This window comes from Lucilia cuprina, chromosome 3 (genome assembly GCF_022045245.1).
Source record: "Lucilia cuprina isolate Lc7/37 chromosome 3, ASM2204524v1, whole genome shotgun sequence".
Lineage (NCBI taxonomy): Eukaryota > Metazoa > Arthropoda > Insecta > Diptera > Calliphoridae > Lucilia > Lucilia cuprina.
This window is the reverse complement of record NC_060951.1, coordinates 11,629,219-11,655,624: the sequence shown is the minus strand read 5'-3', so window position 1 is coordinate 11,655,624 and position 26,406 is coordinate 11,629,219. Positions and strand designations below refer to the sequence as shown.

Below are 26,406 nucleotides of genomic sequence, written 5' to 3'. Positions count from 1 at the left end.
TAAATGCTTTATTATGAAAACTAAATCACATTTTATTCGTACTTGTTCTTTATATTTTTTTAAATTTTCTTTTTTATGACAATTCAAGGCATGTAATATTGAGATCGTACTTTTCTACTGATTATACCGTGGTAAAAATATCATATTTGTGTCACAGATGTGACCAAATATGAACCGATCCGCAAAAAATTATAAGAATAGTTTATATATGCATGTGTTTTTCGAAGGTAACCCTAATATAGGAGCTACGATCAATTATAGGTCGATCTCGAAAAAAGTCTTGTAATAAAATTTGTGAGTTGTTATAATTTCTGAATGAGTCTCGTTATTGCAAAGGCTATAAAATGTTGAATATTTTAAACAAATATTACATTTTAAATGATTAGCAAATGTAGCCTTCCTATGACGCAGTACTTCCATTTAGGTTAAAACTCATAATAACAAAAACAATTCAAATAAGTTTTACAAAGCTTTTAATTTCCTAAGATAAAAATTCCATGGTTGTATAAAAGGAAAAGAAACAATAATAATAAACGGTTTACTATTTATGAAACTATTATAATGGAGCACGCATCCTTTTTGTATTGTGTGAAGATGAGTGTGTGTCTGTGTGCCAGGGAATGCTGAATAAATAAACACAATCCTTGTTTGTGGTCATGAAAAAATTTGTGTGGCTGTTTAAAGCAATATGGGGTCGATTACAAATGTATGCGAATAATTGTTTGTACATATTACTTATGTATGCATGAATGTATGTATATTAAGAGGTGTAAATTTAAATAAAATTTAAAATTCCTTTTTAACATTTATAATTCAAGAGAATATTGTAATGTAAGTATGTATTCAGTTGTATTTGTATATGTATTCTTATGTATTATACATTAGTATGTTTGTATATATGTGTATAACAATACCAAATATCCTTTTTTTGACACCCACACCAGCACATAAATAAACAACTTTCTTAAACTTGATTTCACGTTTTAAATTTTTTGCTAAATTTAAATTTTTTTGTAACACATAATTTGTTTCCGTTTCACCAAAAATTTTTGATATTTTATTTTATTTAATTTTTTATATATTTTTTTTCGTTTCCGTTTTATGCGTATTGTTGCCGTTTGCCAAGTTTTAAGGTTCAAAGTTCTAGTTAAACTGATGCTGTAGTTCTCTCAATTGTATCTGTAACATCGTTGCTATCAACCTGTTTGTATCCTTATGTGTGGAACATAAACATAAAATTTTCTCTCTTTCAGCTATACTCCACACATTGTGAAAGACTCTTTTGAGTAACAATGCTTTTTGCGCAATATCCCAAATTTTATTAAAGATGCATTTTTGTAGGTTTTATTCATTTTTTTCTTCATTATTTCAGGAAGTTTTAGATAAGAAAACAACATTTTATTTTTAACACTCACCTTGGCTTGGCTTTGTTTTTAGCAAAATTTCGTGTAAGTGGTAGGGTGTGGAAAACACAGGCCAACAATATTAAAAAAACCCGAAGACAAAGTATATATTCTTAAAGATTGAGCTGCTCTGAACTTAAAATCTGGAAGAATAATATTTGTTAGTAAAGAGAGATAGATAGATAGATAGATAGATAGATAGATAGATAGATAGATAGATAGATAGATAGATAGATAGATAGATAGATAGATAGATAGATAGATAGATAGATAGATAGATAGATAGATAGATAGATAGATAGATAGATAGATAGATAGATAGATAGATAGATAGATAGATAGATAGATAGATAGATAGATAGATAGATAGATAGATAGATAGATAGATAGATAGATAGATAGATAGATAGATAGATAGATCTGCAAACTTTTCCACTTCAAAATCTTCTAATTCTCCATATAAGAATGCTGTTGAAACATCGAATTGAGCAAGATGCAAATTTTTGTGTGCTGCTATACTTAAGACTGCTCTAATTGTAGCCATTTTTGTTTTAACTTCTTAACGGCTTTGGACTTAATTGGCTTTCCATCATTCAACCATTTTCGACAATCACAAACCTTTCTTTTTACAGTAATTGCAGATGTCAGACTTCATATTTTTATTTGTTGTAGGTTTATGAAAACTCTCGGTTTTCTTGCTTTTCGAGTATCTTAAAACTAAGGCTTTTAGACAAACAAATATTCAATTCTAAATTGAATACAAAAGTACAATATATAAATAACAATGTTAATAAAAATAACACAAATAACTTCAACACTTCTTACCACCATGTTAGGTTGGAAGTGGATCTATAATATATTAAATCCGAATATATACTCTTAACCCACTTTCGGACCTGTTTTGTTTCAATTAGGATGGCGGTGCATTTAGCACTCATATTGCCAGGTTATCACACGTTTGTCCAGAGAAAACCCCACCAAACGACCTATACCTTCATATAGGAAGTTGGAGCATCCGGAAATATAGACCTTCAAAGTTAAATTTATATATATATATATATATATTCAATATCTTCTCTAATTATGAATACTGACAATATATATATCGTTAGAAAGAACTTTGAAATACCTTTTCAAAGATATATAATATGACCCCACTTATTAACACTTTGAGAACAAATTCCACAAAAAGTACTTTTTATGTTCAAGATCGGATAGTTATACTTATAATATATTTAAGCCCGGTATTATAGTACTAGATAAAAACGAGAGAGTTGTTCCCTCACTCAGACCTTGCATTACAACTGATTTCTTTTATTCTGAAATAAACATTTGCAAATCACCGAAACCCCTATATAAACACATGCTGAAAAATAGACTCTCACTGAACATACTGCTCTAACAGCTGGCATTTGTTATTGAATTATTGGAAGGAACTCTTTTTATTTAAATAAATCGGAGTCCCTAAAAGAAAAATCCTCAAAAATGTTTCGCAACATTGTAATAGGAATTTCCGGCGGTGTTGACAGTGCTGTTAGTGCGTTTCTATTAAAGGAAAGAGGTAAATTTTAAGGGTTTTTATTAAAACCGGCTTTTAAATTAGACATTTACACATTCATTGTCTTCAAAAGGTTTCAATGTCTTGGGAGTATTTATGAAAAATTGGGATGAATTTGATGAAATGGGTCAGTGTTCAGGCGAACAGGATCTATTGGATGCCGAGTACACTTGCAATAAATTAAACATTGAATTGCGACAAGTCAATTATGTTAAAGATTATTGGAATTCAGTATTTACGTAAGTTGATTCCATAAATATTCGATTAGAATATTAAAAAGAGTATTCCTAAAGTTATTGCAGATTTCTATCTATTTTCCAGGAGTTTTCTGGAGGACTATCAAAATGGTTTAACTCCCAATCCGGATATACTTTGCAATAAACATATTAAATTTGATTTGTTTTATAAACATGCTATGGATACTTTAGGTTATGATGCCATTGCTACCGGTCACTATGCCAAAACTAATTTTGGCGCCTATTTAGAAAATTATGAGGAAAATCAAGGTATTTGAAAAAAAACTTTCTTAGTAAAAGAAATAATAAACTTTTATTAATATTTATTTACAGATGTTAACTTACTGATACCACGAGATAAATTTAAAGATCAAACATTTTTCCTGTCGGGCATTGAAAGAAATACTTTGAAAAAGACCATGTTTCCGTTAAGTGATCTCCTAAAGAGCGAAGTTAAGCAGATAGCAAAAGACATAGGTTTAGAACGTCTGACAAAGAAAAAAGAAAGTACAGGAATTTGTTTTGTGGGCAACAGAGATTTTAAGGAATTTATTAAAGAGGTGCGTAACATAGTTTGTTAAAATATCAGTTTTAAACTTGAAAATTTTATAAAAGAAAACAATTTCAGTATATTACCTCTAAACCTGGCCATTTCGTTGATATCGATACAAATCAAGTTGTAGGTCAACATGAGGGCATACACCAATGGACTGTGGGACAACGTTGCCGTTTAGCTTCCTACCTTAAGCCTTATTTTGTGGCTCAAAAAGATGTTGCCACAAATACAATATACGTTGCCTCTGGTCATGATCATCCTGCCTTATTAAGTGATAAAATATTTGCCAACCATATCAATTGGCTATGTCACGATCCATTTGAACATCCCGACAATGTGTTGGAGTGCCGTTTTCGTTTTCAACACACAAAACCTTTAGTCAATTGTAGAATTTATAGGAAATCTATGGAAAACAGTAATGAATTAATTATATTATTGGATAAACCCTTGAGGGCGGTTACTCCCGGACAATATGCAGTTTTTTACAGTGATAAAGAATGTTTGGGTTCAGCACGCATTGTCAATGCTACAAGTATAAAAACAACAGAATTTTTGCGTAGCGTATTTGAAAATTCATGACAATGTTCATATATGTAAATATATATAAAAGTAATTAAAAGAATTATTGTGTATTTATTAAATCTTTTTCGGGAAAAAGTTTTTAATGCAGTAAAAAAATAGTTTTGTGATCACTTACTTTTACAGTGATTATGTGACTTAATTGTCACTTCAGTATTGTTGCCAATTGGCAAAATGGAATTAACTTCCCATTACCAAATTAAATTGAAACAAAAAACCAATATAATAGTGATGAAATAATGGTAAATATCTTTTTTTGTATTTTATCTTTATGTGGTTAATTATGACATATGTATGTATGATTTCTATTTCTATTAATAACAAATAAAATCTAAAATATATAAGTTTGTTGTTGTTGATTTTTTTGAATTGTTTAACAAATAATATCCATTACAAACTAAAATCTTTTAATTCTAAAACATATAAGAAACAATAAGTAAAATTTGGAAATTTGGTTCGTGTTATAAAGAAGAGAAAAATTTCAGCCAAATAACAAATATGAATTTCTTAAAAAAAGGTCCCTTAAGTATTTTAATTAAACTACAAACTAAACAAATACAATTTTTTATAAATATATAGTTAAATTGGTCATTCTAAACTTATCAAAAGCTTTTTAAGAATATCCAAATGACCTACATTTGATTCAAGATTTCATGTGGAATTTTTACTTATGTTAATTTTATAAAAAAAATATATATATATCTTAAAAAATAAAGAATAAAATATAAAATTACGTAAGCAGTACGGTCAACGCATCCAAAAATCGTGTTAAATCATTTTGACGTATTTGTATAAGAGAACTTTCAAAATGATCCTGTAAGGTAGCAGCATTGCATTTTTGAGCAGCCTGCTCAAATGCTTTGCCAAAGAAATTCTTTGGCGAATCTTCACGTACGGGCGGTATACCAACTAAAAGGCAAAGTCCTCTTTCGGCGTCTATGGGACAGCTGGCTATTAGGGGTAGATCGGGTGCTTGGCGGCTGCGTGAGACCGCTACATGACCGTTTAATATAAATTTCGCCAACATGCTTAAACCATAGGGATATGAAAAGTAAGTGTTTTCCTCATTCAGTATATAGTAGAAAAACGAACCAGTTGAGTGAACTTGATGGGCTTCTAAACTGCTTTGTACTTGTTTGAAAATGGCTTGATGCAAAAGTTTAGCTCCTTCAATGCCAGCATTTAAAATATCCTTATGATTACGTCCCAAACCATCTAAGGTCTCGAGAAAGCAATCCTCTGGTGTTTTGTCCGTCTTAACCGACTCTAAAATGGACAACATGGAATAGACATAATCAGCAGCCGAATAACGATTACGATAACCATATTGTAAGGTAAAAGAACCATAAATAACATCTGGTATACCATACTTTTCTGCACAACGTTCTACCATAGAAAAGAATTCTTGACGCAGCTCCAAATCCATGGAAGTAAACGTTTGTCGAGCATGTATCAAGGGTAAACCCATCTCCACCAACAACTCGTGCAATTTCTTCTCACCTCTCAAAGTCCATAATTTCAATTTGCAAGCCACATACATAGAGTAACGCATCGATTCCAATACACTCCAATGGCGATATAAAACCAAATGCAAATCATTTTCAAAATGTATCTTCGAAGCACTCAAATTGCTTTGATCATTAGTTTTATTTGTTAAACGAGAGACATGTGATTGTATATTATCAATTTCTAAGGTATAAGCACTGCTTTCAATTTTACCCAAAATCAACTGTTCGGTAATGCCCACAATAGCCCACCATAAAAGATCCATATTGTCCTTGGACAATTTCCAGGCTAATTCAAATATGGTTATAGCCGAGGAGCGTCCATAAAAACTATATTGTGTATATTCGAACATTATGCGATCGCGTTCGTTTTCCCAGGCACGTCTTTGACGTTGTTTCATAATCCGCTGTTCATGTTTTTCCATACGAGACAATTTTTTTGGCCGTTCTGGTCGCGAGTTGTCATCTTCGTTTTCAGCATCTGAATCTCCAGCTCCACTATCGTTGATTTCATCATCTTCATCATCGCCATCGTCTTCTTCCTCGGAATCCGAATTACAAAAAATAGTTTCGAATGTTGGTATATTTTCCTCTGATGAAAAATCACCCAATATGCAAACCTTTAATAGTCGAAAGACAATAACTTTAAAAATGTTCCAATTTGTAATTTATAAACTTTAATTAGTATCAATTAGAGAAGTAGGTTTAGGTCATCCTACAGCAAAATGTACAAATTACGTCATTAAATAAAAAAATCTCCTTCCATATGTTAAACTGGATACATTTTGCTTCTACTAGTCGTATATTTGGTCATGTCTAACTCATATTAAGTGCCATCTTAGTCTGCGTTTGATTCTAAACGAACAGCGGTTTCAATTCGTCCAGGGCGAATAAATCCGTCTCATACCAAAAATGATCAACACGGCAAAAGCTTTACAGACCAAGCCCTGTGATATCTTTTAGACGAAAATCAACTGTAAGGCACATTGATATGTTTTTAAAGACTCCCTGTCATACTATATGGAGGAAGTCAATATGAACTGGAACACTGACTAAACCAATATAAGTATGGGAGAATATCACTTGAATATTCTTTCAATGATCACTATGTCACGTAAAAGACCGATACCAATAAAAAACTGAGTTTTCATCCCACTATAATAAAATCTTTGCACCTGTACGATACGATTTATTCTTAGCCCCAGGCTGTAAACTCAAAGTCAGTTGAAAGAACTTTCGGCAACAACCGAATCCTCACTATATACACAATAGTAACAACAATGAAAAGATCGTATTTGCACGTGATTCTTATTTACTTCATAAAGCATAAAAAGGAGTTTTAATTTAATAAAGTAAGTAAAAAAGTAAAATCCTGCATTAAATTTAGCTGCTTGCATTTCTCAAAGTATAAATTATTTTCCTTGTTTATACCTATTCTTCATAGAACTTGAAAAAAAACACATGTAGTACTTACCTGTCGATCACTGTATATATTGCACACATCCAATGGTCGATGAGCATCACAAATAAAAAATGTTACATCTTCTTCGGGTTGTAGCAATTCCACAATATCAACACAGCCACCACAATTTATCAACAAAACATACTTTACATCACCTTGATGTTCATTGTAGGCTCTTTGCAAACCAGCCAAACCCATAATGGGTACGACGGAATACAGCATGTGGTCATATTTAAATAAAGCCTGCAGTATTTTACTAGCACAAATGGCGTCGATATCATAATTGACAATAATTAAAATTCTTTTGCCAATCAATTGATTATAAAAATCTTGCCGTAAATCTTGAATAAACATTTTTTTTTCGTCAGATTTCTTAAGAGGTCAGTATTTTTTCTTTGAGGGCTATAAAATTGTTGCCAATTTAAATACAAAACAACACTATATTTTTTCAAGTCTTTTTTATTTAAATTATTTAATTATTTATTGGTAGAACATTTTAAGTTTGTTCACATTTTATTTATTGTTTCTTTATAAGTGATTTTAACAAAAATAAATTGGTAAAATGTTTATTGTGCGCAAAAAACAAAAACAATTTTTTTCTCTTCTTTGTGCAAAAAGCGATCCACATTTTGAGATTTTTAGCGGGAAAAATCCTATTCGTGGTGTATGTTCAGTGTTTATTTTGAAATGAAAAAATTAAGATACACTGGAAGCAAAAATTAGATGAAATTTTAAAATATAAAATTTATTTTTTACTCGCCATTAAAGGAATCTACAAAAACAACACAAATATAAAGTATTATCGATCATGGCCGACCATATGAAACCTTACACCATGAACTTTTTTTAAATCATTAATTTTTTATAAAGAAACTTTTATGTTGAATTTTACCTTCTTTCCAAAGTATTTATGCAATTTAGTGATGAAAAACTAATAAAAACTATTTGTGACAATTTTTGGAGAGATATTTGTAAGTATATTTGACAAAATTATGGCATAAAAATCGTAAATCGAGAAGTGTGTTTGTATGGGACTAGGGGAAATAATGCACCGATTTCAACCATTTTCAATAGGCTACGTCTCTGTACCAAATAAAAAACACGTTTGCTAGAATTTCAATAAAATAACTTGAAAATTTCGGTCCGTACCTTGCGTACAAGTATACACGGACAGCCGGCCGGATATGTCCTAATCGACTCAGAAAGTGATTCTAAGTTTACTACCGGAGCCCTTTCCCTTACTGACGTTCTTGCGAAGGTCAGTAGGAAAGCGGGTCGGAAGTTTACCGGTCCTCTTTATCTTACCTTTTGTCGTGTCCACCTTATTAAGGTTTTTGGGTAGTAGACATTTAACCTCTGCAGGTCGCTCCGAAGGTTGATTTTGCTATCGACCATCACTCTTTTGAGTGTTAGTCGGGTTGATTGCAGCATTCACCTGTTGTTTCCAGAGAGTGGACCAACCCAGAACTTCACCAACGGAGCCGTATATTCTCTCAAATTTAGCGCCGCTTTGTCGGTGCAGGAGGCAGGAGCCTCTTCCTTGACGAGAACTTTGATGAATCAGCCTTTGCCATCTTAGACAGAAAGGCGAGAGACCTCGAAGTCCCATTCCTTGCTTCTCCTTCTTGGTTCGGCCTGTATAACTAATATCTTGGCTTCTCCTCCACGGCTACTTGCCGAACGACCTGTGGACGGTTTTCTCCCATAAGTCCCCTTTGAATTTTCTTGTCTTCTTTAGCAGGGGATGTTATCTTAACAGTCTGACGGTCAGCAAGCTCATCGTCAGACAGAGATAAATTCCCCAGATTAGGCATTAGTTTCACCAGAGGAGTCACTTGACAACGCCAGAAGACTCTCCTCGACTAAGTCGGTCAGTACCTGTCCTTCATGCTTAAAAATTCTGGCTTGGAGGTCCTCATGATACCCATCACATATTTAACTGTTCAGTCCAAATTTAAAGCCAGGACATTTATGTACAACAACAGCAAAGCCAACTCGTAAGGAAAGCTTTCCCAAATTTTCAGAAAAACGAAAACTGTTATAGTACATTAATTTAATAAACCCTGTGAGAATTAAAAGAATTTATTCAAACAATAATAAATTTCTATTTATATAGCTATATATGTTTACATATATAAAAACAAAATATTTATTTTATGCTTGTTTATCAATATCGATAATTATTCTAAAAAATTATTTGAGTTCAGATGACCATATTTAATATTAAAAAATTAAGGAATATGATCTTATAAATTTTTTCAAGTCTGGCAATTCCATGGCAAACAATTTAGGTTAAAACTGAACATACTAAGAATAGCGCGAAAATGTTTAGTCAGCTGTTTTAAAAAAATGTTTATGTTTACATTTTTTGCTTTTAAATATTTTTTTAAATTTGTTGTGCAGATAATTAGACATTAATATGGATTTTGATTTGTTTGAACCAGATGAAGATGACGATATTTTGTCTACGCTTAATATTGAACCAACACAAGTTCCCAACGATGCCTTAAGCAATGATGTTATACCAGAATTTCAATGTCAGGGAGAGGATTCACTCAATGCCCAATTTTCTTTAGATGGCTTCATTAAAAATACATTTTTACATTATAATTTCGAGAATAAAAATAAAGCGATCGAGGAGGTTTCACTAAGTTCTTATGAATTTCAAAAACAACAGCTAAAGGGAAATACAGTAACTAGTTTCGTATTTGGAGAGGCCTGGTAAGTAGATAACACAATGTACGTAGCTTGGAAAAAAACAATAGTATTTTCTCTTTCCAGCACAAATGTACAATATTTAATAAGTAGTGTTCAGGGCCCCTTGGGAACCTCCCATGAGGAAATATCATTTTATCGAAGACGACGTCAAGTTACTTTACTATATCACCTCATACTCCAAACTACACATACAGAAGAATGGAACTTTTTTAAACCCCACCTTACACGTCTTCGATCACTTTTGAATAATTGTATACAAACGGAAACTTTGAAACTTGTGTACTTTGCCAATAGTTGCAAAGGCAATGAATGTAATATACCAGCGTACCATTTATTACATGGTCTACTCGAATGGAAATTTTTAGATTTATGTATTTTATATAAATACGATTTAAACTCTGTAACAGACCTAGAAAATTCTGCAAAATCTTCCAGCTCAGTCATAAGTCAATGCGAGCGTATCGTTAATGATTTATTGATCTGTTCAATATTTGTCTATGCTAAAAAACGTTCGGCAGAATTGTTGTTTTCTTCACCATTTCCTTGTACTTGTGTAAAAGAAGTGTGGCTACTTTTACAATTTTCTTTGCAAAAATGGTCATTAAGCGAGAAACCAGATGAAGATAAGATTTCATTTTGGTCTTTATTTAATAAATCAATGGACCGAATAAGAACAAAAATGGGTAAGTAGAAATATGAGAATTTTGGTTTATTTGAAATTGTAGCCTTTGTAACTAATTAAAGCTAGCTAGATAGATAGATAGATAGATAGATAGATAGATAGATAGATAGATAGATAGATAGACAGATAGATAGATAGATAGATAGATAGATAGATAGATAGATAGATAGATAGATAGATAGATAGATAGATAGATAGATAGATAGATAGATAGATAGATAGACAGATAGATAGATAGATAGATAGATAGATAGATAGATAGATAGATAGATAGATAGATAGATAGATAGATAGATAGATAGATAGATAGATAGATAGATAGATAGATAGACAGATAGATAGATAGATAGATAGATAGATAGATAGATAGATAGATAGATAGATAGATAGATAGATAGATAGATAGATAGATAGATAGATAGATAGATAGATAGATAGATAGATAGATAGATAGATAGATAGACAGATAGATAGATAGATAGATAGATAGATAGATAGATAGATAGATAGATAGATAGATAGATAGATAGATACTAGATAATTTACCCGTTTTCAATACATTATTAACGTTTTATCTCTCTTATACCCTTAGATGATTATTCTTTAACGACCGTTAGTTACTGTGAATTTTCCAACTGGATGTTACACGCCTTAGTACGTTTACATGGCTTTCGTTCTAACGGTCAATATGAAGGTCCAAACTATTCCAGAGCAACTGGTGAGGCTGCAGAAAATTTTGAATTTTGTGAGCGTACAACACAACAATTTCTTAATGCAAATCCTAACGAAGATCAACTGCGCATATTTATATGCCTTTTAACACCGACACTAATCCAATGGTGGCAACCCAAAGTAAACATTCCTATGATACTGTGGGAACATTTTCACAAGAAATTGAACTCTTCATTTTATATAGCGGGAACAGCACCCAGCAATTTAGCAGTATCCTGCAATAGTGGACGAGCATATATTGATAAGTATCGTAATTTATTGGACAAACCTCCTGATGCCAATTTAAGTAGTTATACACTTTTCGTTTTATTAATGGGTAAATGTTTGGAGAGATTATTGTCATGCCATGCCAATCATCAGGTGCAGAAACTACTTGGTCGCGTCTATACAAAATTTAGCACACAAAAATTTCTAACGCTCAATGAAACAGGTATTCATCATTTAATCGAATTATTTTTGGTATTATCACTTTGTGGCGATTTTAGTGATTTATCGATAAAATTAAGAGATAAACTTTTATCCATATCATTCGAAAAAGTAACGGGTCCTAAGCAAGTGGCTGTGGCAAAGGGTCACATGGCTTTATGGATATTATATGCCGAACATAAATACGATTTAACGGATTATGCCATAAAACTTTTGCAACAACTAACAAGCATACGTAACGATCTCTCAGTATCCAAGATTATGGCAGACACACTATTAGATATATTTGATCATGCTGATACTTTTCAAAGAGGTGAACATCTATTAGTTGGTTCTTGGATACCAAACTTTCTTAATAATTGTACACCGGTAGAACAGGACAGAACTTTGGAAGCAATACATTTAATATTTGTAAAAATTCAAAGCACAGAACAATTTTTGGATGCAAACAACGAGTTACTAAAGGCTCTTAATAGCACCATATTACCTTTTGTCAAGCAGCAGTATCTCAATAATTACAGCCAGTGGTTGCCAATATTAGCAGCCGATTTCTGCACTCATTCGTTTGCGGTAACAGATGTGCAAAGTTTTCAAAAATTATTTAACTATTTTTCCGAACAACAGCCCGTTAATCGTCAAGCAGTCCCACAATTTTTACTTAAAATTCTGGAATCTGATCGTAATACACTTGTAGATCACACTACTATTATGCAAATTTGGCTCAAAAGTCTAGTGGTGTTGACGGCTGGCAATGAGGATGTGGCTAAACTTACAAAAATTGTTGTCAAATTGCCCGAATTCTCATCAATGACAAATACTGATGCCGAGGAGTTGATTCAAGCTAAAGAGCCCTTATGTATTTTTGTAGCAGCAGTTGGAAAAAAGTATGATAACACTAGTGACTATGGCCAACGTAATACAATTTCAAATAACTTCAATTCGTATATACGCAATTTTGACAAATGGCTAAATACTGATTTTAAATTGGAGAAATCTGAATTGATCTTTCGTTTTTATAGTTTTCTCGCAATTGTTATTTTTAACTGCCCGCACATTGTTTATGCCAAATCGAAAATTACATGTTTCTTTCACATAGCTATCACACGCTACATTTTACCCACTAGTATACAAATGGGTAAAGCGCCAGAAGGCAAATTAGCACAACTCATACATAAAATATGGCCAGTGGTAGTACAAGGCATTGGTCGATTAAATTTCAAATCTGATGCTTATTTAAATAAAACTCTAACGGATCTCATACAGAAGTGGACGCCACATTTTAAGATTTCTCCAAATGCTAAACAAGTGGCACGACCCTACATCAACTGTCTGCAAGGAGATAATCATGATTTAAGCCTATTTGTTTTCGAAAAACTAACAAATCTCTTCTTGTCCACACAAAGGCGGCAGGCCGATCCAAATGCTTGCTTAGTTATTACTATATATCAGGAAGTTGTCGAATCGATTGCATCAAAGTGCGACGATGAAAATTCCACCACACGTTTGCAAACATTTATGAAAGGCAGCTCTTTAGCCACCCTGGAACATATAATGATGGTTGACGAAATTGTTCCCAGTCGCGCTTTGCTCTTAGATTTATTCAAACGCATTATCCATAGCTCGGTCTTCAAAAATTCCAACATGTTAAAGGATTTATTTCGAGAACATTTACGCATTTTATGCAAGAAACATTTATCATTTCATACGTTTTTCTTTTTTGAACTATTGATGAAACTGTGTACCATTTCCTATGCATTAATTGAGGATATAATTCCGTTTTTAGTGGATGAAATCCGCATTGTAGAGGGAAAACGTGGTGCTGGAGAGGATAATCGTATACGTGGTTGCTTAAGTAAATTACAACAGAATATTGAATTGGCTAAACAAAAGAAAGTTTAATTGTTTTTATTTTTTACAAAGTGAAAAAATTAAAATTTTGTATTTAATGTTTTTGTTATTAATAAATGTTAAGTTTAGTTTTTTTACTATACATTTTATACAAACGTGTTATTTTTCAAACGAAGACGAATGCATGTTCTAATATCAGGTTTTTAGAGCTGTTCCAATAGCTTAAATTATATAATAATGTAATCAACGGGTTCTGGTGAGGAGAATTGCTTTAACAACCAAAACTTCACTGAGCAAAGTTAATCACTGATAGAAACGTACCGACGTCAATTGGATCTCCGTTTCGGAACGACCCGATTTTCAGTCGGCCAAAGATTGTCAACTCAGCAACAGCTGTATCAACCCGAAGTTTTTTCCCCAGGGAAAAACATCCAGTTACAGACCACCTATTACAACAACAACTAACAGGGCAGTGGATTTATATCTAGGTTTCTATATCCAAAAGCCAAATGCTGTTGGCTACCACATTGACTAACTGTTCCAAGGGATTTTAATACATCAAGACCCACTAAGACCATATAATCTTTTATAGGGCTTCTCTTTCTTAAAGTCATGTGGGTTTTGAGTGGAAATAACGATTAATACTTTGTATTGTGAAACAATGTTAATGATGAGCAACACAAATAGAGTTAGGAAACATGGATAATCCGTCATGATCAATCGCCTTAGAAATTTTGTTCTTTATTGGAAGATTCTGGCCTAATGTTTAGTAATGTTGATGAGCGGATGTTAGGTGACAACACAGATAGAGATGGGAAAGAGTCTTCGCATGGATATTCCGTGGAGGCCAATCGCCTTAGAGGGGGACCTAATGAATATTAATGTTTTGTTCTTGTAATGAATGATTTTGAATTTCCATGTTCAGTAAGTACAATGAGATTGTGGACAAACTAGCTAGATTAGGTTCGATCCTTGATATAGATGACAGGGAAAGGATGATAAACCCACCAATTTATCACTATAATAGATTGATATTCGAAAAATACGTGGTATCATTAACCATTCCTGGAATAGTAGATTGTATTGCAAAATATCAAAGGCCCTGTGGCCTAAACTTGATATGTGTGCTACCAAAATACTTATAGTACTGGACAGATGCAGTCTAAGGGTTCTGATAGGGATTTTAACTCAACACTGCTTTGTCAGTAAGTGGGACGGTAGTGTACCGTACTATTTCAGGTTATGCGAAGATGAGGAGGAAGTAGAGACGATCGAGCATATTATTTGCAAATGTCCTGGGATACAGAACCTCAGGCTAAAATGGCTAGGGAATATGTGGGACCTAACCCTTGCAGTTCACTAGGTTTTGTTAAGGAAATTTGTAACTTCTTTAACTGGACTTTATAGGGGGACATGGATTTTCTTTATTATATATAATTCTTTATTATATATAATTATTGAATCTTCACCTATTATCTACCAATTTTCTTTCATTCTTGTGTTGTAGTAGTGTTTTGGCTTCTCTGTTTTTGAATCTTCACTTCTTGAAGAGAATCACAATGGACCTTATGGTCTCCTATGGTTCGACGGGACAGTACCGAACTGACCATTTAACCTACCACTTGTAGTTGCCCCTAGCCACCTGACTACCCAGGTGACCAACCATTTTAAGATGGGCTTGTCCTACGAGGAAGTCAATCGTCACTCTACACTCTACAAAGAGACAGTAAAGAGACGATTGCCTCCGCTCTCGCTTACAAAGGGGACGCTAAAGTGACGATTGTCTTCATTCTCGTTTATAAAGAGTTTATTTGTGAAGAAAGACCAAAACATACGAATTGAAGTCAGCCAGGTGGTAAGATATTAATGGAAATAAAATTTAAAAAGTTCAAGTGTCTACTCTCTAGAATGCTATGGGGCAATAATGTGACGATTGACCCGAAAGATATAAATTTGAATCAACCAGATGGTGGCATATTATTAGAAAGTAATAATTATTTCTCCAAAAGATGGATAAAATAACTACTTTCGGAAGTACAACAAAGAAAAACTACTTTTAAGAATACAATCTCTATGTTACTTGAGCACAGTAAAGAAACGATTGTCTTCGCTCCCACTTACAAAAAGGACACTAAAGTGACGACTGTCTTCATTCTCGATTACAAAGGGTACGTTCGTGACGAATGACCCAAAACATACGAATTACGATCATCCAGGTGGTTAACTATTAGTGGAAATTACTCTTTGTCGAACTGCTGGGGAAAAAGCAAGTTATAAATAAAACAAAACCATATTAAGGGTTAAAATCTTAAACTTTATTGATTTTATATATAATAATAAGTTTTTTTAATTAGAATATTCTTTATTCTTTAAAAATATAGAACAAAAACATGATGTACATAAAAATACATAAGAATTTTATTAATTGACTTGATTTATTACTGAAATATAACAATTTTTAAAGCCGATTCTCTCTCTAAAAGTATTCGAAGGCTCATTAGGAATGTTTGTTAAACATTTCATTTTTAATGATACATTATCAAATTTTGTAAATCTAATAATAAAAAAAGTAAGAAATGCAAAAATAAACTTTTTCAATAAAATAAATTCTTGTATAATATATTCGAGGAATGTATGAAATTTAAAGATTCTTATGATTTTTTTTTTTTAATTTAAAAAAAGACTTATTCGTTGTTGTTTGTTGTTATGTAAATACTTATGTATGTAGCTGCTTATGTAAAAGTGTTACAAACATAAAGGCACTCTATTTCAAAAGGATGCTTGTTTCATACTTATTACATATTTTATTGTTATTGAAACTATTTAAAATATTTTTGTTTTAATGTATATATATATAAATGGGGATTTGTTTTATGTGTTTTAATATTTTGACTTTTATCATTTCTTAACGGCACTTAAAGGAAATAATAAAAAATACACACAAAATTATATAAATTATGAACTAAACAAAATAAATGCCAAATAAAATCATAAATAAAAATAATTAAAAAAAATATATATGTATAAAAAAATAAGTAAAACAAAAATATATATAATAAATGGGTGTAAAATCAATAATTTTTTGTTAAACGAATACATAATATTATTTCTATAAATTAGTAGTACATACTGCCAAAATGAATACATGTTAAGTTTCAAAGTGGAAAATACTATTTTGTAAAAAAGTGGGAATGAATGTTTTTTTTCTTTATGAAAGGGGAAAGGAAACAGTTTATATAATAATAAGAAAGAAATGAAATAAAAAAAGAAAACTTGCCATGAAATGAAGAATTAAAAAAAAAGTAAATCAATGTTGTCTTGAATTACGCATTAGTGGTACCAAAAGTGAAGGTGGACCGGCCTGTCTTAAGAAAGGATGTACCAAGAGCTCAGCTGCTGTTGCTCTTTGAGCTGGATCACGCACCAACATACGATCTAAAAATGATTGCAAACGTGGTGATACTTTGTGAGCATTTTTCAAATTTGGTGGTTGCATATCGCGTATACGTCGCATGGCCTGCAACGGCGGTTCATTAAAGAATGGTGGCTCACCGTCAACCATTTCAATGACCATTATACCAAGTGACCATATATCGACTTCTGGTCCATAGGGTAAACGCGATATTACCTCTGGCGACATCCAGTAAGGTGTTCCAACTAAGGATTTACGTTTCGGCAACTCTTGTGAGACTTGTGCACAAAAGCCGAAATCAGATAGTTTAACTCGTCCATCGGCTGCCAAAAGAATTGAATCGGATTTGATGTCACGATGTATAACACCCTAAAATAAATAAGATTGAGATTGATAAGATTGAGAAAGTTTTATTACAAAAATATCCGCTTAAAACGGCCAAAGCCAAAGTAAAACCAAAATACATACTAATGTTTAAAAACATGGTTTTTAAGTTATAATCTCCTTGAAAAAAATAAACCAAATTTACATACACACATTCATGCGTACATAACACATGTACATATGTACACCACACCTTTGTACACAAAAATAATATAAAATTTGCAAAATACATAAAACAGCATAAAAGAAAAAAGAGAATTACAGCAAAAGAAAAAAAGTAAATTTTTGTTTATAAAAGAATTCAATTAAAAAAAAAAAACTATTTTTTAAAAATACTCTCACAAAGTAAACAATAAACACCTTTAACTATCAACTTTTTTTTAACAATTTAACACTATCAACTTTCAAATTCATGTCACGCACCTGTGAATGTAAGTAGGCTAATGCTTTTAAACATTGTTTACACACTGTAGCTATTTGTTCCTCGTCCATGCGAGAATGTGTTACAATATCGGTTAGAGCACCGCCTTCCAAATACTCCATAACTACCCAAAGTTCATCGTTGACCAGAAAACTTGAATAGGTTTCCACAATATTGGGATGATGATAATCACGCATTATGACAACTTCGTTGAATAATAACTCACGTCGTTGTTGCTTGCGTAAATCCATCTTTTTAACAGCAACTTGACGGCCTTGAATAATAGAAAGTTGTGTTAGTTAATTAATTATTTATTATTATTTCATTAGTTTTACAAACTCTTTTTAAATTACTAATATATTTACGCAAAAAGGAAATGGAATTAAAATATTATGCATAAAGAAAATTGATTTACCAGTTGATTTATCAGTGGCAATGCAAACGGTGCCTGTTGAGCCTTCACCAATCTTCATGAAATTGTCCAAATTTTCACGGGGATCACCGGCGGAAACCACCATTTGTAAAGCGGATCGAAACTATAATGAAATGAAATAATAATAAAAAATTTGCATTATTAAACAAATAAAATGTTTCTACTTCAGAACCACAAATTCTAGGTTTATAGGTTTATATTTTGTAAAACCAGTTTTAAATTTCATAAAGTCATACACCAAGTAGCAGTCCAAAAAATTGTTTAATTAGTTCGTCCTAAAATATTCTCGAACCAGTTATTTTACTAATAATTTGCGACAATAGAAAATATTTTGTTTAATCAATGTCGTATTTTTCCTACCTGTTCATGTGTTAACCGTGGTTCTTGTTTAGGTTGACCAGCTGTCGCTGTACTACCGCCTGTTGCACTTGTTGCCCCAATACCACTGGCCCCACCGCTCGAACTCGAAGCACGAGATGCTGTTTTTGCATGTAAATGTGAATGATGAGGATTTTGATTCTGATCTGCCGACATAATTACATTACCACCAGGTCCTAATGGCTTAGCTGTCTGTTGTTGTGTCAAGTGTTGCATCTGTTGCTGATGATGATGGTGATGTTGGCCATGTGGGGGTAAAGCTGGTGGCACATGCATTTGACCCTGCGGTGAAGGATACATGGGTAAACTATTTATATTCGTTGTATTGTTATTCATATGATGCCCATGCGAATGTGAAGATATATGTGAGTGTGTAGAACGTGTATTACTCGCAATGGAACCGACAGGTGAAGTTTGTTGGGCATGCAGATGTGTAGTTCCTTGACGGAATTGTAGAGAACCGCCAGATGCAGATTGACTGCCAAAATCAGTTCGGACCGCTAAAGGACCACCACCAGTTATACCATTTTGCGTTGACTGCGCCCCATACATACCATGACCGACGACGGCCCCACCCTGGCCGACACCACCGGCCAATGTGTTTTGTTGTAACGGCTGTGTTGGTTTAAAGCCACCCATGACATTTGTATTCATTAAATGACCCGACATAGTACTTGCTGTGCTAGGAGTTACTGTTTCCTCGGGAACTGCGGGTGGTACATTAGCATTTCCCCTCAAATCTCTTCGAATTCTGGGCGGACTTGAACTACGCAATGAATTTGACCTTGCCACATGTGAAGTTTTTGGTAGAACTATGCCGCCGCCTGGACCTACCGTACTACTACCATTATCAGCAGCCATTGTGTGGCTATGCTGACCAACGCCTCCTGTTCCAACAACGGCTGCACCTACCCCACCTGCTGACTGCATAGCTATGCTACTATTTAATGATGTCGCATCGGCTTTGTTATTATTGTGGTGTGGTCGCACTATAGTTTTTAAATCTAAAATTTCCGTTGGTGTAATCTCTGAGGGATCCACTAATGGCAGTGGCCTATTTGTTGATTTCAGTATTTGATTATTGCCCACAATCGATGCCCATTGCAATGGAAGCCCCACATAACGCTGTTCGCGTTTATCGAAACCCGTGTGTACGCGATGTTCAAAATTACTCGGCATGGAAATAAGAGGTTTTTTCTTTTTCTTGGAAAACATGATTTCACTAAAATATAATTAAACTTAAATAATAAAAATGTTTTTTTTGCACAAAAACTCTAATTTTCTTGTTTTGCAGTTGTTGACCAGAGCTCTGCGCCGACAAATATTAACGGCGACTGACACTAAATATGTCGGCGTCGGCTTAAAATCGATTGTAAGCTGGCCAAGATTTCAACTACGTTTAGGTTTTATTAATTTTCAACGATTTTAAATAACATCGGAATCCGAAAGATCAGAAAGTGGGATTTTGGAAGCAAATATATGATTTATATCAACAAAACACAAAAAAACAGCAAGCACAAAAGTTGTGTGAGAAATTATGCAGGGATGGATAAAAAATTCTTTAAAATTAAAAACAAATCCTTTCTCCAACTTTTACTAGGATTGGAATATATTTTTATAAAAAAAGTTATATTGACCATTTTTATATAGATATGGAAATTTAAAAATATCTGGCTGATTTATTTGGACGTTTGAAGATGTTAACATGTTGCAAAGTTAACATCTTCATATTTCATTCATTTTGTACTTAATTTTAATTTTTTAATTTTTTAATAAAAGGTCTGTTTCATATAAGCTTTATGTTCCACCAGATATATGTATGTCATATATAATATTTTGAATCTATTATATACACACATATATACATACATACATACATACATACATACATACATACATACATACATACATACATACATACATACATACATACATACATACATACATACATACATACATACATACATACATACATACAAACATACATACATACATACATACATACATACATACATACATACATACATACATACATATATACATACATACATACATACATACATACATACATAAATATAAATAAATATCAGTAGGATTTTTACGATTTGAATTACAATATACTTCAAGGTATAAATTAAACTATAATTCAACAAATAAATACAAGGGTTGGTTTTATACTGATGATTGTAACGCACAATAATATTGGACCTATACCCACCTTAAAGTATACCAATTAGCTCATGTAAACCTTCAACTATCTTCAAAAGACAGGTCGCAATTTTAAAGATAATTTAACATCTATAGTACCGTACACAAATCCTATTGAAAATGGTTAATATCGGTCCATTATTTCACCTAGCCCCCATACAACTGAACCCACCGAATAGAGCTTTTAAGTTCATAATTATGTTTAATATACTCGTGTTTCGACAAAAAGCTGCAAAACCAAGTTCTAAACTAGCCTTGATGACCCTTATGAACATTATTATAATTATAGGGCCTCATTTGACCCTAAAATTTTCGTCCCCGGCGGCTTAGACATTTTGTTCGGCGGCTAGGCTTAGTCGGCTTAAGCCGAATTAGGACAAGTATCAGTTGTTGACTTTTTCCCGTAATTGTGTTATTAGTGCTGTTAAATTAATTAGTTTGTGGTTACCAAGTAACTGGTTATGTTTATATTCCTGTTGTTGTTTTAGTACAGGAGAAGTGTTGTAATTCAATTGCAAAGACAACTCTAAAAAAATCGCCTGCATTTTCGTCCCGTTAAACTGGTTTCTAAATCGCCGAAATGCCAAATGTGCAAAACGCGTAATTTTAATTTAAGAGAAAAAGTTTGTAAATTACCTATTAAAGGCCAAACTATAATGTGCTAGCTTAAGGAATGTCAAAAGCAAAAGTCTCTCAAGTGCTTAAGAAAATCCGAAGAAACTTTTTGGTGTCTATAATGTACTTGAGTGCATTTAAAACATTTTAGGCCCATTTGCATATTTATGTGCCACCGGTAATAATAAAAATACATAGTATATAAATAGTAATAAAAATACATAGTATATAATACATAGTTCATAATATTTTATGAAAATAATTTTTTTTTCATTATTTTCTTTGTGTACAATAAACTGATTACATACGGAATATGCGGCCAATGTCACTCTTTTCTAAAGCAAATAAAATTTGACGAAATTCTCTTAAGTACATTATAAATATAAATTTTCACAGTTGCTAAAGCTGGCATAAGCTAATGTATGCACATTATAGTTAGGCCTTAAATAATAAATAATTTTAAATAAAAAATTTAAATTTTGCCAAAACATACCCAGATGGGTATTTTCTTTCAAACCTTTAACTGTGGTGAGTTTTTTATATGTGAAAGACCTGGTTCACACTAGGAAACTTTTGTTCAGAAACTTTTGAGTTTGTGTGTGAGAGAAAGAGATGGTTGATATTTCTTTCTCTTTCTCTCACACACAAAATCAGAAGTTTCTCAAAAAAAGTTTCCCAGTGTGGGCCGGCACAAACATTGACTGTTTTTTGCAATTCTAGTTGCTTTGTTGTTGTTTAAAAGCGTAATTTTCCCCTCGATTAGCTTTTCAAAAACGCAAGTTTTTACGTGATAAACATAAATTTGGCAACATTGTAGCACGCTGTACTAAAAAATAAAAGCGAGATTTTTTTACAAGTTTTGGAAAAAATCTGCAAATTTTATATTATTTTTGATATTTGATAAAACAATCTACAAAGCAAAATGTCGAAAGCTCATCCCCCAGAATTAAAAAAGTAATACAGTTGATATATTTTATAATAACGTTACTAAAAAGTTTATTTTCTATTTTGCAGATACATGGACAAACGTATGCTACTAAAATTAAATGGTGGCCGCTCCGTTGCCGGTATATTGCGTGGCTTTGATCCTTTTATGAATGTTGTGCTGGATGAAACGGTTGAAGAATGCAAAGATAGTACTAGAAACAATATTGGTATGGTAGTTATACGCGGTAACAGCATTGTAATGGTAGAAGCATTGGATCGGGTTTAGCATTGTTTACATTTGTGCAGCCGCAAAATTTCGTAATATATTCCATATTTGTATATAGGATAAAATGCAAAATAAAATATGCACAACAAGTGAATTGATGTATTTTATCTGTAACCTTAAACAAATTATCTTTATGTTCAGAAATTTATTTGGCGTTTGTAAAAAACTAAAGCTGGCAAGATCCATAGTACATTTGTATATCCTAAGTTAGTTTATATAGTAAGTAATAAAGTATCATCTTTTAATACTTGAATTTGTATTTGTTTCTATGTACGTTTATTGACTCCAAACAAAAAAGGTATAGTAATTTGGGCGCGCATTATTGAACTTATGAATCTACGGCACAGCAATATAAGTTTATTGAAATTTGATTTAGTACATGAGCCGAAAATCTGGCTTTAGACATGAAAATGTCTAATTTTCTAAATGAGGGATTTTAAAATGTATTTGCAAATTTATTTTGGCAAAAAAAGATGATCTTTACAAGAGCTCAAAGGGAAGTAGGGGAAAATATAGGCCCATCCTTATAAATGTTGGTAGAGGAATTTACGTCTACGTAAATCGACTTCTTAAACCATTACGAAATTAACAATACATTTTAAGTCTTTAATTAATATTCATCAATTGGCTTAATCTTTGAAAATTTCCAACCTTGGCAAGTTATAAACTCTCTTTTTTAAAGTTATAAATTAATAAAAAACTACAAAACTACTGAAATCGTTAAGGCAGCTGAATTTTATTTGTTTATTAAAAAAGTGCTTGGGTTGTGTCAAAATAAATTAATTAATTTTTTTTTTTTGTAATATTGTAAAATACACAAGAACTACTACTTTCCAATGTTTATTATTTTTCAATTTTAGAAATTTCATTTTGACAAAACCCAACTCTAGACAACAAAAAATTATTGTGTTTGTTGCCGAAACGCTCCCACCATACTTTTTACATCATGCTTCGGGCGTTTTAATTAAGAATTTGCTTATTTTTCAATCAAAATCTGACAATTTAATTTCGAAACCAAATAATTTACATAAAATCAAATAAGCATTAATACAGTTTTAAAAATATCTCGTTTTTCAAAACTGTTCGATTTACAGAACAGACCAGATAAGTTATCATTACTACTTCAGTTTTTAATAAAGAAAAAGTTCAGCGTGCAATCGTGATGTGATGCTGTTATAGACCTGTGTTATATTTGAACCTACAGCTAATTAACCAAATCCATACAAATATAATCGAACATCCATTATTTTTTTTAATTTGCAATCTTTAGTTCTTTTCAATTTCGTGCAAAAACTGGCTTAAAAGTTTATTCATAATTGAAAACACATTCAATAAAGTGTTTTCCATGATTTGAATATTTCGTATACCATAGCATTTTCCTCAATTTTAAAATGAACTTCGGCAGTGGATTGAAATTTTCATACCAGAATCGAGAATGTTTTTTCATGCCAAAGAAAGCCAGAAATTGTATAAGCTAAATATAACACAAAACAAAAATTGCTTAATATTAATATCTTAAGAAAATAAATCCACAAGTTTAAATTAATCCTGGTTTTTATATTCATTTAAAAGACATTCTTCCATTCACGCTCACTATGTATTAAGTTATAACAAACTATTTAATAAATAAACATATTTTGTCTTTTTTTTTCTTCAAAGTTTAAATCAACTTTCTATTTGTTTATTTGTATCCATTAATCCATGAATTGATTAATGAAAACTTTCTTGTATCAAACTAAATTTAAAAAATTGTTTCATCTTTTGTTTACACCAAAAAAACGTAGACTTCTCAGTCAACATTCAATTTACTTGGAAATAACAATGGGACCACTTTGTTTGGCAGCAGTACGTTGGTTGGTAACGATTTGATTGGCAATACGATCCAAATCACGTTGACCAATTGGGGTCAATTTGCGGCCACCATCGGGGTGCTTTTCAATAAGGCGGGCATGTTCCAAGGCTTGCAAAGCTTTGCGTGCAGCACCATCAGCAGCACGGCAGAAGTGGGAGGGGTGGACACCGTTACGTTTACGGCCACCATAGATCTTGGTGATGGAACCAACACCAGCTGGACTGCGGTGGTACAAGTGACGCAAGATTGAAGCACAACGAATGTAGAACCAATCGGGGTCATAAGGAGCCAATTCCTTGTATTTGGCGGTCTTGATGATGTCCATTTGATCGGGCACCTTCAATTTGCCAGTCCTAAAATGTAAAAATTAAACAATTAACTCACAGCTCAACGAAACTTATTTACTACTAATACAGGTATACATGACATGAAATTTAATTTTCTCCAAATCTAATTGGTGTCACGCCTTATAAAATTTTAAAAACTTACTTCTTTAAGAAGACAGCAACAGCTTTAACACATGAGTGTTGATCGATATCCTTTACAGTTACGCCAGGCATCTGCAAACAAAAATAGTACAATTAATTTTATTGTCACAAAGCACATTGTATACATATATTTGCAAATCGCTTCTAAGAGAGCACACGTTTACACATTTTTTTAGTAAAAAAGTAAGGAAAAAATATGCAATTTCACTGTAAAATCACTAGTTTTAGCACATGCTGAAATTATTTTTGCGTTTTTATTCACTTTTTCTTAATTTTAAATAAAAATTTCGATTTTTTTACAAAATTTTCCAAATTTTGTCAATAATCATACCTTGCGTGTTAAAGAGAACCGGAAGAAAGGACATGTTGAGTTAAGTTAGCTGTAGTTGAAATTTGACAGTTGATGGGTTGTATTTTAGGAAGTGTTTGGAAAATGTGTTTTCATTACAAAATCTTTATTTTATAAATAAACTACCTATTTATGATAACTGTAAATTCTTAATAAGATAATTTTAATAAATTTTTAATTAAAAATAAATGTATATATTATTAAGTAATGTCTGTTTGATTTCAGTAAAAGAAAACGTATAAAAACTATACTTAAATACAACACTGATTGACACAGTAATGGCTAAAATTTAGAAACATTACTAATACTTTTTCAGAGTGTATGATAAATTTACCGGTTACCGTCTGAATTTTAAAGACAATTAAAATTACCTCATAATCCAATCATTTTGAGTGCATCAAAGCAATATACAATTAATTTATCAGAGCTTATTTATAAAGTGAAGTCATTATAAAAGATTATTGTTTCTAGTTTACGAAATTTTATCTAGAGGCTAATTCTATATAAAGCTAAATTATTTTACAACTGACGCTTTCAAAAAATAATATATAAATGACTGAGGATTGTTAAGTCATTATCTTCAAATTCTCTTTTTACCTTGCTACCGTTAAAGAAATTATCCCAAAACTTGTTTATGTTGAATTTCATCGTTCTACTCGCATTTCTGAGCTCATAAAATTTGATTAAGAGATTTATGCTCACATAAGACTTATTTATATAGAATTTCATCGTTATACTGCTAAGTGGCCGAAGGGCCACTTGTATTGGTCCTATGCGAAAACTTAGACTGATTTTACAAATTTTCAATATCAAACAAAACTTATCAATAGAGAATATGCAAATTATGTAAAGTTTCAACTGTCTAGCTCCTGATTTCAAAACACTGACGGACGACATGGCTAGATCGTCTCAGAATCTAATAAGGACCCAGAATATACTACATACTTT

The 26,406-nt window shown here is 32.1% G+C and overlaps 7 protein-coding genes across 9 annotated transcripts in view; 3 read left to right on the top strand and 4 right to left on the bottom strand.

The window, feature by feature from the left end:
* Positions 1–1,157, bottom strand: part of LOC111681455 (protein IFH1) — a 39,623-nt gene extending 38,466 nt beyond the window's left edge. The window contains exon 1 of the mRNA XM_046945857.1: positions 915–1,157. The gene's annotated coding sequence lies outside the window, so the exon portion shown is untranslated. The remainder of the gene's footprint in view (positions 1–914) is intronic.
* Positions 1,158–2,803: 1,646 nt separating this feature from the next.
* On the top strand, positions 2,804–4,690 carry LOC111689884 (mitochondrial tRNA-specific 2-thiouridylase 1). 3 transcript variants are annotated; one of them, XM_023452347.2, is made up of 5 exons: positions 2,804–2,964; positions 3,035–3,200; positions 3,283–3,467; positions 3,531–3,757; positions 3,826–4,688. In XM_023452347.2, exons 1-5 carry the CDS (start codon positions 2,889–2,891, stop codon positions 4,330–4,332), a joined length of 1,161 nt encoding a protein of 386 aa, XP_023308115.2. In that variant the 5' UTR covers positions 2,804–2,888; the 3' UTR covers positions 4,333–4,688. The 3 variants fall into 3 exon arrangements, with proteins under 3 accessions (XP_023308115.2, XP_046802653.1, XP_046802652.1); XM_046946697.1 differs by lacking the exon at positions 2,804–2,964 and having other exon boundaries at positions 3,036–3,200; positions 3,264–3,467; positions 3,826–4,690; XM_046946696.1 differs by lacking the exon at positions 2,804–2,964 and having other exon boundaries at positions 3,036–3,200; positions 3,255–3,467; positions 3,826–4,690.
* On the bottom strand, positions 4,678–7,923 carry LOC111689883 (cell division control protein 45 homolog). The gene is made up of 2 exons (XM_023452346.2): positions 7,312–7,923; positions 4,678–6,457 (listed from the first exon to the last, which is right to left on the bottom strand). The coding sequence occupies exons 1-2, from the start codon at positions 7,651–7,653 to the stop codon at positions 5,063–5,065; spliced, it is 1,737 nt and encodes a 578-aa protein (XP_023308114.2). The 5' UTR covers positions 7,654–7,923; the 3' UTR covers positions 4,678–5,062.
* A 1,690-nt stretch (positions 7,924–9,613) lies between these two features.
* Positions 9,614–13,854, top strand: LOC111689882 (protein MMS22-like). Its single transcript, XM_046947298.1, has 3 exons — positions 9,614–10,020; positions 10,081–10,700; positions 11,292–13,854. The coding sequence occupies exons 1-3, from the start codon at positions 9,719–9,721 to the stop codon at positions 13,754–13,756; spliced, it is 3,387 nt and encodes a 1,128-aa protein (XP_046803254.1). The 5' UTR covers positions 9,614–9,718; the 3' UTR covers positions 13,757–13,854.
* Positions 13,855–16,121: 2,267 nt separating this feature from the next.
* LOC111674999 (serine/threonine-protein kinase PAK mbt) lies at positions 16,122–20,071 on the bottom strand. The gene is made up of 4 exons (XM_023435689.2): positions 18,716–20,071; positions 18,338–18,458; positions 17,925–18,196; positions 16,122–17,486 (listed from the first exon to the last, which is right to left on the bottom strand). The coding sequence occupies exons 1-4, from the start codon at positions 19,946–19,948 to the stop codon at positions 17,013–17,015; spliced, it is 2,100 nt and encodes a 699-aa protein (XP_023291457.2). The 5' UTR covers positions 19,949–20,071; the 3' UTR covers positions 16,122–17,012.
* A 2,278-nt stretch (positions 20,072–22,349) lies between these two features.
* Positions 22,350–23,022, top strand: LOC111675003 (probable small nuclear ribonucleoprotein G). The gene is made up of 2 exons (XM_023435696.2): positions 22,350–22,510; positions 22,571–23,022. Exons 1-2 carry the CDS (start codon positions 22,479–22,481, stop codon positions 22,767–22,769), a joined length of 231 nt encoding a protein of 76 aa, XP_023291464.1. The 5' UTR covers positions 22,350–22,478; the 3' UTR covers positions 22,770–23,022.
* A 1,382-nt stretch (positions 23,023–24,404) lies between these two features.
* LOC111675017 (40S ribosomal protein S19a) lies at positions 24,405–25,497 on the bottom strand. The gene is made up of 3 exons (XM_023435717.2): positions 25,441–25,497; positions 25,111–25,181; positions 24,405–24,974 (listed from the first exon to the last, which is right to left on the bottom strand). The coding sequence occupies exons 2-3, from the start codon at positions 25,179–25,181 to the stop codon at positions 24,575–24,577; spliced, it is 471 nt and encodes a 156-aa protein (XP_023291485.1). The 5' UTR covers positions 25,441–25,497; the 3' UTR covers positions 24,405–24,574.
* Positions 25,498–26,406: the final 909 nt, after the last annotated feature.